Source organism: Armigeres subalbatus, chromosome 1, assembly GCF_024139115.2.
Source record: "Armigeres subalbatus isolate Guangzhou_Male chromosome 1, GZ_Asu_2, whole genome shotgun sequence".
In the NCBI taxonomy this organism is placed as follows: Eukaryota; Metazoa; Arthropoda; class Insecta; order Diptera; family Culicidae; genus Armigeres; species Armigeres subalbatus.
In genome coordinates, this window is record NC_085139.1 from 299,944,937 (window position 1) to 299,958,829 (window position 13,893).

The 13,893-nt window shown below is 41.1% G+C and overlaps 1 protein-coding gene across 7 annotated transcripts in view; it reads right to left on the reverse strand.

The window, feature by feature from the left end:
- Positions 1-207: 207 nt before the first annotated feature.
- LOC134207801 (uncharacterized protein DDB_G0271670-like) overlaps positions 208-13,893 on the reverse strand; it is a 54,741-nt gene continuing 41,055 nt past the window's right edge. For all 7 annotated transcript variants that reach the window (XM_062683729.1, XM_062683726.1, XM_062683725.1 and 4 more), the window contains exons 6-8: positions 10,838-10,981; positions 10,400-10,767; positions 208-1,738 (exon numbers count right to left, since the gene is read on the reverse strand). In XM_062683729.1, the coding sequence (XP_062539713.1) occupies positions 1,422-1,738; positions 10,400-10,767; positions 10,838-10,981 (829 nt within the window). In that variant the 3' untranslated portion in view covers positions 208-1,421. The remainder of the gene's footprint in view (positions 1,739-10,399; positions 10,768-10,837; positions 10,982-13,893) is intronic.

Genomic DNA, 13,893 nt, shown 5'->3' on the forward strand with positions numbered 1-13,893 from the left:
AATCAGTCGATTTGTCAGTTTGGCTATGTGAAGCCATTAAGTAGGTAAACTACCAGACATCTCCACATTTTTTTCGTACCATCTGTCTGATTTCAGAGGATTTACGACCCTTCCAGGCAACTTTCGATATAACACATACCGAAGTGTTGGTTGCGTCTGTATTCATTTTTTGTGACCGCAGCTTCGCATTAATAGTGATCAGCAGGCTGCATTGTATCAATTTGTCTTATTTTTTCCAGCATTTCTTGTTTTACGATAAATATAATTATATATATTAATTATCTATAAAGATCCTATGAAGTAAATTTTGGTATCGATAGTTTATCATCAATCTTCTTTTGTTTCCGGTCGTTGCAACGCCGCTGCTGCTGGCTCTTACAGATATAGCAGTTCTCTGATCCTATTTTCGTATGTTTTTCTTTACAAGCTACAAGCGAACGAGAATCTGAGATCGGATTTATTTTTCTTTGATATAGAATATCGTATGCTAGGGTTGTAGTTCTCTCGCATTTTTTTTTGTTTACCTTTTCCTCTCTCTGTCTAAACACGTCTATTGAATCTATCGAAATATATGGAGTGAAGTTTAGAATTGAAGCTTATATATTTTTTGTCTATTATTAAAACAGTGCAAATACAGTTACAGGGAGAGCCCTCAAGGGACCATAATTGATAAAAACAAAACAGACAGTTGGAACGAAAACTTAACCAGTGATAGTGACAATACAGTTTCAGTGAATTCAGTAGCTTCAGCTCGCGCTCGTCTACTTAAGTACGGAGTTCGACTAATTTAAAATAATAAAAGAAACGAAAAACAAACAAAAATTCGGCGTTTAAAGTCCACCGTACAGACAGGCGAAACACTAATGTTTGTTGTAGGAAGCGACGCGAAACTAGGCGCAGCTCTTAACTGATTGAGACTGCGGACTGTGAATTTGTTATGCAAATCTACATACTACCAAGTAAACTATGTCCTGTGGTGAGACCGTTCCTATTCTCCTGCTATTTATGCTAAGGTTAATCCGAGCAAATCTATTTCTGAACCTTTTTTTTCTGAACGTCTGAATTACGGATCGCTTGAAGCCCCTAAACTGCGCTATTGCAGGTGCGAATTTCAATGTAATAAGTGTGAATATTTCTGATAATTTTATCTTCTGTAGTGTCTTCGGTAGTTTGATATACATGTCTTCTCCCTCTCTCTCTGTCAGCCGCCTGTGTATAGGTTTCTGTGTAGCAGTACTTGGCATGCGTAAACCGCGCTGCATCGGGCGTAAAGTTAAAAAGCGTATCATTCTTTCACTAAGATAACAACGAAAACGAGACGACGGCGGCGAAGACCGCACGTCCGGAACCACATGGTCCCGACCCGGCGGTCCTCACGTTTACCTTCAACACTTTCTCAGCAGTAGATTCTTGAGTATCGGCTACGTCTCTTCGGTGTGCAGTTGGCCGACGATAGTGCCGGCCGACAGGGCCTTACTACTTACCAGAGAACTTGTACTACTACCTCCGCCTCCACCGCCAGAACCGTTAGCCGTTCCGCCTCCCGTGGGACTGATGGGTGTCATCGGGAGAAGGCTGTCGGAGCCGGCCCCTCCGGTGGCAGTCATCAGCGTCAGCTTGGGTGAGGTCGCCGGCGTTAGGATGCCCAGGTTGTCGTACTTGCCGTTGGGAGACCCGGCCGATGACGACGACGACGAAGACGATGAAGAGGACAATGATGAGCTCGTAGAGGAGGATGCTGTAAAGGGAAAACAAATGGAAGCCGATTAGTGATATTTAATTACCGTTATGGATTATTTGAATCATTCGGTTCGAGCATTTCACCAGCGCGTAAAGGCCAAAACATGACTTTCAGGAGTTAAAAGCACCAGCAGGAAAATTGTGAAACGATTAAGTAACTGTGTTGCCTAAATAAAAAAAGGGTTTTCGGGGAAATACCAAATGTGTTGTATGGGCGATGTTAAATGATACATAATCCATCCTGGACCACCGCTATGGAATAATGTACGATGACGTACTGAGGCTGAAATTACTGCCGGGCATTGAAATAGTTGGGTTTGCAAACGTCGTAACACTGAAGGTGTACGGTGAGTACATTGGTCTTTCGAAAACTCAGAGTCCTCAGAGAGCATGGTTCAAATGTCATATCCGTAGAGGACCACCGCGATCTTATGAGCGTTTTGTACATTTTGTACTATTCAGTTCTGCCATCTTTTCGAATGTTCGACGTTTATTCCGCATACATAGCTATTATCAGCCAGACCTGCTGTTTGCCGAATGTGACTTGGAAACCCCTGCCCATATCAAGGGATCGATGCTCGGTGCTCGGATGATCGGTGTAGGGGAAGTTTGGTTGGCTTCGCCTCAACCGTGAAAACAGACCGGCTGCGATCCAGCACACCGCCTCTCGTCTGTGTTTGCTGTTTCCGAATCCGATCGAGCAATTTAGGGTGTCTACTCATCTGAAAAAACCTAATTCTCACGTGCCATATATAGATTTTCGCAGCAAAATAATCACTTTAAACAAGTGAATACTGCGAAAAAAAAAAACTTTTTCAAATTTATTTATTGGAGGCCTTACCTCACATTTTTTCTCGTAAGTTATTTAAGAAATTCTTTAGGAAATACCTCCAGGATTTCCTTAGCAAGTACATCTAAAAATTGCTTCAGCCATTCAATCAAAAATTCTTTTAGTAATTCCAACGGAAATTCCTACAGGTTTGATATTTTCCTCAGAAATGCCTTCAGAACTCCCTCCATGATTTCATTCAGAAATTCCTTTAAGGACTTCATTGAAAATTTCTCAATAAAATCCCTCGGAAATATCTTCGTAAAATACTTTGGAGTCTTCATCAGGTATTCTTTTGAAATTTCTTCGACAATCTTCGGAAATTTCTTTAGGGATTCTTTTGGAAATTTCTTTAGGAATTCCCTTGGATATTACTTCGGTAATTTCTTTAAAAGAACCTTTCAAGAATTCAGATTGGAAATTTCTTAGGGAGAACTTCTTACAAAAATTCTTTCAGAAAATCATTTGAGGATTCCTTTACGAGTTTCTTCCAACATTCATTTAGAAATTCTCCTGGAAATGTTTAAATTCCTTTAATTTCTTTGAAAACTTATACAAAAAGCATACAAGTTCATAATTAATTCAAATTTATTTATTGTCGTGCTGATCAGAGTATGCTTAGATCAGATGCGTCCATTACCAGGGGGCTCCATGTGAGCTTTTTGGTGTGGGGGCTAGTGGAGGGCTCCTTCAGGAGATTTTTTGCGATATTTCTTCAGAAACTCGTTCGGAAACACTACAGTTGATGCAAAAGTATAAGAATGCTAACAACATCTAGTTTGCTTGGAAGTACCGATGCTATAAATGTCAAACCGATGGTGGTGATGAAACCAAACTTGCACTACAGCATGATGGACAACAAACGCCCAAGTTAGGTTTGGCAAAATAATTTCAATGGATACAGCGCCACTAGCGCTGCTTCTATTGAAAATACCTTCAGAAAATGCTTCAGAAATTCCTTGGATTTCTTAGGGGTTCTCATTCGGGAATTTCCCTACGAAATCTTTAGAAAACACCTTAAGGAATGCTTCTAGATATTCCTACAAAAAATCCTGTAGCGATTCCTTCCGGAATTCCTTTACGAATTTTATTGGAAATTCAAGTAAATTTCTTAAGGAATTTGTTCGGAAATTATTTCTGGAATTCCTGAAATTGATTATTCCAGCGATTTCTTCAGAAATTCCTACAGTATTATTTTCAGAAATTCCTTCGGACATTCCTGAAAAATTTCTTTCCATAACTCTATTCAGCCTTTTTTTCGGAAATTCATTCTGGAATCCTTTTGAGAAAACTTTTAAAATTATGTTAGGAGTTCTTTCTATTCTATTCTAAAATTCCTCTCGAAAAATCCATTAGGAAATCCTTCGGGAATTCTTCCGCAAATGATTCACAAATTTCTTTAATTTTTTTTATTCCAGAATCCCTTCAGGTACTTCAAGAATTTCAATTTGGTGGGTCACGTGCCCCAGTTCAGTGCCTTCAGAGGAGGCCGAAAATCTGTGAACAAGCATCAGACTAGAACCCAGCTGGACAGCAGGGACTGCGTCAGACCCAAAGATTCAAAGCGCTCCTCGACCTGGAGCCTCAGTGTCTCCTACACAGGTAATAGATCTGCCGCACTTGAAGGCTCTCTACGACACGGTAAATCCACTGGCGCGATGCGAATGCGCGGTGGACCGCAATTTGGCTTGGTCGTGCGTGGTATCTGAAACCTCCTACAACAAACTTCAGAGTTCCAGTCTTCCTTGCCTGTGGTAGGCCGATTGGTCTTCATGTGGCTTGATGTTGTGCCCGCAATGCTGCGTACATAGCTGAAGTACTGTCAAAGTGGAGAGGTAGTTTTTTCGAATGTCGTTGTTCATCACATCTGACTGACACTTCTGGTCACTATTACAGTTTGCTTGGATGTTGAGTTAAAGCGGCCTTATTTAGATTCCAATGCATAGAGATCATTTCGGTTAGAAGCAGCACCGTTTAAGTCTTGGTTTAAGTCCGCCGTATTTCCGGAGCTCGATGGCTTGTTTCTTCACTGTGTGTCTTCTGCGGGGGAAGCCCATATGGCATAATGCCGTTTGGCGTAAGGCCGTTTGGCATAACGATTTAAACGTCTAAAGGCCATTTGGCATAAAGACCATTGGATATAACGACCATTTGGCATAATTTGTTGGGTACCTCGAGGCTATTTGGCATAACGACCGTTTGGCATAATGATCATTTGGCATAATCCTCGAAAAATGAATTAAATACAACGGGCCGTTTAGCAAAACTACCATTTGGCACAAAAAAATGGTTAATCGTAGGAATATATCGACATTGTTGTTTCATGAGGGTGAAAGTCGCAAACGTAAACATTGACTTCTTCTGCTGATTTCAGGAAGATTAAAGACTTCTGGCGATATTTTCCACTTGTGTGTGATAGAATGCGCGGAGCGCCCCAGTTCAGAGTGGTTGTTAGCTGGGAGCGGTCCTAGTTGTTGAGAAATTTGCAGGAAAAGGCATTGTTTACGATTGCGAGTATGCATTTGCCCGGGATGAAGCAAAATAGCAGATGACTCCTTCTTTAAAAGTACGCCTTTGTCCGGAATAATGCAAAACAGTAGATGACTCCTTCTTCGAAAGTACGCATTTGACCGGAATAATGCAAAAAAATTGATGACTCCTTCTTTAAAAGTATGTATTTGCCCGGGATGAAGCAAAAAAGAAGATGACTCCTTCTTTAAAATTACGCATTTGCCAGAAATAGGGCAAATAAGTAAATGACTCATTTTTTTTAAAAGTACGCATTTGCCTGGAATAAGGCAAAAGAGTAGATGACTCCTTCTTTAAAGGTATACATTTGCCCGGGATGAAGCAAAAAAGATGACTCCTTCTTTAAAAGTACGCATTTGCCCGGAATAAGGCAAAATAGTCGATGACTTCTTCTTTAAAGTACGCATTTGCCCGGAATAAGGCAAGAGTAGATGACTCCTTCTTTAAAAGTATGCATTTGCCCGATATGAAGCAAAAAAGATGACTCCTTCTTTAAAAGTACGCATTTGCCCGGAATAAGACAAAATAGTCGATGACTCCTTCTTTAAAAGTACGCATTTACCCGGAATAAGGCAAAAGAAATATGACTTTAAGAATTGTCACATACACACTTTCACTCCAACACTGCTCACAACATACCGTAGCAACAAAAAATACTGCGGCGCGCTTTGTAAATTTTTCAAGCGAACAAAGATCATGGGAAAAGTACACGGTCGAACATTTTAAAGGTGGAAATGTTGTGAAAACTGCCAAAGCATTATTTGGTCTACTCAGCTCTATTGTATACAAAGGTGATTGTAATGCCAAAGCCACGAAGCAACTCATAAGCAGGATCAGAAGCAGCACGGCGAACCACGGAAAATATGCCCATAATCATTAGTCTAAGTTTGAATACTAAGGACAACTCTTTGTATAACATATATCAGATTAAACTGTACTTCTTTGTATTTTTATCCCGAGCAATTTTTTTAATCCCATTTTTTGGTTGCCACCCGTTTGGAGAAAAAGTAAATCACTCCTTAAAATACGCATATGCCCAGAGAAAGGCAATAATACAGATGTAAATTGAGCTTCTTCCTAGAGTTTTTTATAATTCTTTTAATTTTTATGCCAAATCGTCATTATGCCAAATGTCCTAAAATAATTTTGTGTCAAAATCCATTAGGTGAGTGAATGTAATGAACTCCTGCACAGGTCTATGTGTATGTGGTACCAAAATGAAGGCCGTTTAACATAAAGGCCGTTCGGTATAATTTACATACGTTTCCAAATTAATTGCTGTTTGGCATAATTATTATTAATGATATGGAAATGCTAATATCATCTTCCAAACTCAGACGCACATGTTCATGATAGAATTAGAGGCGAAAGTATAGAATTGATAGTTCCGTTAGGATACGGCAGGCATGAAGAATGTTTTTATAGAAGTCGATTTGAAAGCGAGCGGAGGGCAATATTTGTGATGGCACACATCACACGACCTTCCTTCTGCCAAGCTCCCGTATGAAGGGGGAGGGAAGAATAAAATCTTCATGCCTGCCGTATCCTAACGGAACTATCAATTCTATACTTTCGCCTCTAATTCTATCATGAACATGTGCGTCTGAGTTTGGAAGATGATATTAGCATTTCCATATCATTGTAAATCGTTTAACTTCACGTAGAAGTAACACACACGAAATCATTAATTTAGTATAATTATTATTATTTATTCAGACTAAGGCTGAAGTGGCATGTGCTGCAGTACATAAACATAAGAGTCTTCTCCATTCGGGTCTGTCCATGGCTACACGTCGCCAACCACGCAGTCTACGGAGGGTCTGCAAGTCATCTTCCACCTGATCGATCCATCTTGCCCGCTGCGCACCTCGCTTTCTTGTGCCCGTCGGATCGTTGTCGAGAACCATTTTCACCGGGTTACTGTCCGACATTCTGGCTACGCTCCCGGCCTACCGCAGTCCGACTTTCGCGGTGTGAACGATGGATGGTTCTTCCAGCATCTCATGCAACTCGTGGTTTATTCGCCTTCTTCCACGTACCGTCCGCCATCTGCACCACAGATGATACGCAGTCCTTAAAGGACTACCGGTCTAATGAGTGTTTTGTAAATTGTCAGTTTGCTACGGCGGTGAACTCTATTCGATCGGAGCGTCTTGCGGACGCAAAGTACGTACGAATTCCAGCCACTATGCGTCTTCCTATCATGTACTTCGTCTTCGGCGTGTTGATGACTAGTCCGATCCGCTTAGCTTCTCTTTTCAGTCGCTTAGCTTCTCTTTTCAGTGTCAATTTCTGCTCTTCAAATCGTGGGCTTCGTGGCCGTGCGGTTAGCGACGTCAATCGCCTAAGCGCAAGTGCTATGGAGTGTCGATTCGATTCCCGCCCTGGTAAAGAGAAAACTATTCGTGATCGAAAAATTCTCCACTGGTCCACTGGGTGTTATGTGTCCCGTCCGTTGTCTCAGGCTATTGTCTATGCTAGGTGTTAAGTGTTCAGTCTGTACGACCTCTCTGGTCGAAGAAGGGTGTTCCTGTCTTTTTTTCTTATCCCTCCCAAAGCGATGTTGAATAGCAGACACGAAAGACCATCACCTGGCCGTAACCCTCTGCGCATTTCAAAGGGACTCAGGACTGCCATAGCTGGTCCCGATCGATTGTATCGTATGCGGCTTTGAAGTCGATGAATAGATGATGTGCGGGCACGTTGTATTTGCGGCATTTCGGCAATACTTGGCCAATGGAGAACACCTGGTCCGTGGTGGAGCGTTCGCCCATAAAACGTGTCTGATACTGCCCCACGAACTCTCTTGCAATTGGGAGAGTACCTTGTAGGCGGCGTTCAGCAATGTGATTGCGCGGTAGTTGCAACAATCCAGCTTAACGCCCTTTTTGTAGATAGGGCACGATGGCAAAACTTCCTCCTCCCAAATATTGGTACTGACCCAGTGCAGCGCTCTAGCACCACAGTGTTTAATTGGCTCTCCTGGTAGATGGTCAACCCCAGAGACTTTGTTGTTCTTCAGCCGGCAAATATCCTACTGGATTTCCTGGAGATCCGGAGCCGGTAGAATTATGTCCTGCGCACGTTCGCCCAAGTTCATCACCATACCGCCATTTTCGTCTGCCACATCGCCATTCGTAGTGCTGCCGTCACTTTTGGATCACCTCACGCTCGTTCGTAAGAAGGTTCCCGTTTATGTCCTTACACATATCAGGCTATACGTGAACGGTTCCACTTTTCATAAAACTTTCGTGTGTTATTAGCGCGGTACAGTTGCTCCGTCTCTTCACGGTCTCGATCTTTCTGCTGGCCATTTTTCCTCTGAAAAATCGAGTTTTGCCTGTTCCGCGCCCGTTTATATCGTGCTTCGTTCGCCCTCGTCCGGTATTGCAGCAATATTTTTGTAAATAATACCGCAAACAACAATGTCTTCTTCTTCTTCTTCTTATTGGCATTACATCCCCACACTGGGACAGAACCGCCTCGCAGCTCAGTATTCATTAAGCACTTCCACAATTATTAACTGCGAGGTTTCTAAGCCAAGTTACCATTTTTGCATTCCTCGTATATCATGAGGCTAACACGATGATACTTTTATGCCCTGGGAAGTCGAGACAATTTCCAATCCGAAAATTGTCTAGACCGGCACCGTGAATCGAACCCAGCCACCCACAGCATGGTCTTGCTTTGTAGCCGTGCGTCTTACCGCACGGCTAAGGAGGGACCCAAACAACAATGATTTTCATGAAATAACTTTCACCTCCTGTGGTATGTAATGAATCAGATTCTTGATTGGTCTTGCGTTGATCTCTGAATTCATGAATAAAATGAATCGCCGAAAGTCTAACATCTTGTGCTACCTTGGCGTGTTCTACTCTTGCTGAGTATAAAGATCGGTGTGCAAAATCTGCTGCCCTGCCGAATTGAGCGTAGTGGGGACTGACTCCGGTGGCTTCGTGATTCACTTAGTTTATTACTGCTACGATGGCTTGCAGATTATAGTCCCACCTACGGTGGTATTCACGTATGTACGCGGGCACGCCATTCACTCTTCCAACATTACTCAGCATTGGCCATCAGACGCTTCATGTGAACGCTGTTGTGCTTGGAAATCGAAAAAACACTGATCTACTGGAGTGCGTATGGAACTGTCGAAAAGCTCATTTGATATTTGATGTCGAAATCGAATGCATTTAGTCTTAGCATCCAGCGACCCATGAGTCTTGGACTTCTTCTTATCGACATTATATTCCCCACTAAAACATTACCGTCCTCCTTTAAAGCATCTTACCTCACGGCTGAGGAAGGCCACTTCTTCTTGGACTTGAGATAGCTTAATACCGAGTGTTCGAAGTACACCGTGTACTCAATTCCTTCCACATATCCTCTGTACTCCTCGATCGCTCTGATGACGGCGAGAAACTCCCGCACGGTTACTGAATATTTTCTCACGGAGAATGTCAGTTTTTGTGTTTGTTTCCTGGGTTAGGACAGTTGTACGTATTACGTGGCTCGCGTCACAGATACCATCGATGACGGATGACTTGCTATAAACGGGCATGGCCAGAACTGGTGAAATGCTTCTCCCAAGTCCCACTTCGCTTGTCCATCGAAACAATGTTGCCAGAAGGGGGCAAATTTCCACATCTCCGCTTAAATCTACAATGTTTAAACTTGGTTTAGAGACTAAACAGGGCTGTAGAAATCTACCTGTGTTGAACGCTTGTTGGAGTGAAAGTGAAAAGATTGGCCACCTAGTATAAACTGCAATGTAGAAGCTTGAATGTACGCCCAGATTAGTGTTGCTCCGTGTTATCAGTACATACCAACGCACCGTTTCTTGAAACGCTGCTTGCGTGATCGCTGGTATGATGCCTATATACCCCCTTAAGAAATACCGAATGAGAAGCACCTATCGTTCATATTTCGAACTACTGCGGCGGGCCGCGCAAGTAAAGAATGTCGGACAGGAACCACATGAAAATTGTTCCTGATAATAATCCGAAGGATACAAGAAGGCGAGATGTTTAGCGAACAACATGCGACAAACGGAAGATGATTCACAGATTCACCGTATTTTGAATGATTAGCAACGTGCTCTCGAAGATACCGCGTATTACTGCTAAAATTTATCACGGTTTAAAATTCCTATTTTAATCAGCTTCAATTTGTTTCCCCCATTACTTCAAAATCAGTTCTATTGTCTCATTCACATAGCATTAACATCGTAGCAGTGTGGCATCACTAGACGGCGTTTGATACATGTCTGAATAGAATTACAAAATAATTAAGAACACTTACCCATTTGACTAGATACTGCTGCGGTGGCAATAGCGACGGCACTGGACACGCTGAGCGTCGCATTGCCACCACCGGCTTGTGGATTACTGCTACTGCCATTGTTGTTGTTGTTGCTGTTGATGGCGGAGGAACACAGGGACTGAACAATGGACGACACTGAAGACGAACAGGACGATGACGACGAAGAAACAGGTGAAAGCAGCGCCGAGGGCAGCTGCGGTTGGTGCACACTGTTGCTGGTGGCCGCACTCGTGCTGACGGCGTCCGCCACCACTGGGTTCTGATGAGCACTGAGCTGGTGGTTCTTTAGCCTCTGCGACGTTTTGTAACTCTTGCCGCAGTGACACTTGAAGTTCTTCCGGACACGGCTGAAATTTTGCGAAATAAAAATCTTTGTGAAACTTGGATCTAAGCAACGTCTTCTAAAGAAAAACTTACTTTCCGTCCTTTTTGTGGCCGTTTTTCGAGTGATACTTGATGCCGTTGACGTTCTTGTATCGTTTCTTGCAGCCCGGCACCGGACAAGCAAACGGTTTCTCGTTGGATGAATTTAGTCCATTTCCACCGGATGACGAATGGCGCCTGAAAATAAATGATATTGTATTGCACTCAATACAAATGTCCATGGGAAAGACCTTTCTGAAAATCCAAGATACTGGCGGAATACGTAAAGACGATGAAAACATAGTATAACTATTCAGGACTGGTAGCGACCAATGCCGCTCAAAATAGTGACTTTAGTGACCAAAGCTGACGAAAAAAGGGACCAAATAGTGACTTCCAGTTGCAGAAAAAGTGACCAAAAAGTGACTCTCAGTTTCAGTTGCACTTTCGATGAGACAAAATTAGGCGTTTTTGGGTCGAGGGAAAATTGTTTTCGTAATTTGTAGCGGAAATCATCTTTCAATCACCACTCTCTCATAATAAACTCAGAAAAGAAATGGAAATCGTGCACCCCAAGAAAATTTTACTAAATATCAGTCAAAAATAGGACTACTAAAAACTATGAGTAGTCCTGCGAGCAAATCAAACGTTTGCGCTACTGGAAGTGAGCGAAACATGGTTTTCTATCAATCATAAGACCTGTTTTTCTTCCCCTAAAATGATTTGTGGGCAAAAATCTGCGTGAATGAACATTCTCTTCTCGTGAGTTACAATCACTGGATTAGCTGAATACCTACTTAAGAAAGATGCAGATTTGCTATAGGTTTAGAAAGTTTTTGGAATTTTTAGTGCGAAAGGAACATCAAAAGAACATCAGTCATCATCATTTTGGTAGAAAACGAAACAAAAAATATGAAAATTCAGTTACAACGAACCTGGGATTGAACGCTTGACCTCCTGCTTATAATGCAATTATTATTATTTCGATTTGAAAATAAATATTTTTATTTTACCAAAATACCACGCGCTGAGAATCATAACTTTGTTAATAACTCAATAGTTACAACAGTGATTGTTGCGTCTGGTGGTGCAAGATACAATCATTCTTTGTCACACCAAACCATTCAATCTTCGGCAAACTACCGCAATTCGTTACAATGATTCGATGTTTCTCAGCGCATGCAATCTTCAAAATTAGGGAGACTTTATCCCCTTAATATAATATCTATATCCTTTCCCGTCAAAAATTGCATCTCGTTTTATTATCTCAATCGATTTTTTGGCTTATTTAAGGTCAACTTTCTCTTTCTTTCAACTCTCTCTCTCAAGCTTCTAACTATTTTAAAAATCCAAAACAAAAATTGAAAAAATGCTGTAATGTGTAAACCGGTCTAAAAAATTCACCCGCTGTTCGTTTAAAATCAGGCGAATTTTAGCGCAATCTTGAAAAACAACATTTTCAAAATATGTTGCTTTAAATTTTAAAAACATATTTAGAGGCGTCAAAAATATGGGTTCTTTGGGAAAGTTGACTTTAGATAAAATAAAGAATCGATTGAGCAATCTTTTGACCGGAAAGGTCAATTAGCTACTGGTGAAATGCCAATAAGAGCAGCGAGTAAAATGGCTGGCGAAGTTTCAGAGCGATCATTTTTCCAAAATCTGTTATTTCATTTCCGCCATGAACAAAGCATCATCCGACTTATATATAAAGCTTCATACAAAAATAGTCAATAGTTTTAAAATAGTTGAAAATAGTGACTTTTTGCAAGAAAAAGTGACTTTAGTGACTTGAGGTCGAAAAACCCGACTTAATACACCTACAGTGAACGCAACCCTTCTTACACTTTTGAATGGTTGTGTGTGCCCAGTGCATATTACAATTTCTATGCATATGACCTTCAATTGAATATAAAATAACTGATATTATCATGCTTTTAACGATTTCAAAATAAAAACCTGACTTAATCCACCTACAGTGAACGCAACCCTTCTTACACTTTTGAATGGTTGTGTGTGCCCAGTGCATATTACAATTTCTATGCATATGACCTTCAATTGAATATAAAATAACTGATATTATCATGCTTTTATCGATTTCAAAATAAAAAAAGGAATATTTCTGAAAATTTAACAATTTTTAAAAAATACAAAAAGACTGCAGATTTGATTTGCCGCCTTAAATGGCAATATTACAGCTTCTGTTTAAGCCCAAAAGAGTTCAAATCGGGTCATAGACGGCTGAGATATTGGTGTGACAATTCTTCATTAGTAGTCTGAAAATATGTCTCATATTCGTATTTCACAGATATCTCTGAAACCGAATTTCCGATTGCAGAAAAAATTAATGGGTCCAATGACAAAAACATAGCTTTCGTTTAAAGATAAAATCGCACAAATCGGTCCAAGGACGACTGAGATCTTGATGGGACATATTTTACCAATGTGTGAAGTTGATACGTCTAATGCTTTATGTTCGTATTTCAGAGATATCTCCGGAACCCAATGTCTAATTGCAAAAACAAAATACAATGGGTTCAATGGCAAAGTCATAGCTTTCGTTTAAAGATAAAATCATGCAAATTGGTTCACAGACGGCTGAGATATTCATGTGACATTATTTTGTTAGTTTTCTGAAAATGCACTTCATGTTCGTATTTCTCACATATCTCTGGAACCAAATGTCCGATTGCAAAAAAAATTGAACTCGTACAATGACAAAGTCATAGCTTTCGTTTAGTGTTAAAATCGTGCAAATCGGTCCACGGACGGCTGAGATCTTGATGTGAGATTTTGTAACGCACACACATACGCACACACGCACACACGCACACACACACACACATACATACATGTGCTCAGTTCGTCGAGCTGAGTTGATTGGTATATACGACTTGGGTCTCCGAGCCTCGGATAAAGTCGGTTTTCAAGCGATCTTTATACCCTTCTTAGGGTGTAAGAAGGGTAAAAGGGATATTTCTGAAAATTTAACAATTTTAAAAAATACAAAAGGCTGCAGATTTGATTTGCCGCCTTAAATGGCAATATTACAGCTTCTGTTTAAGCCCGAAAGAGTTCAAATCGGGTCATAGACGGCTGAGATATTGGTG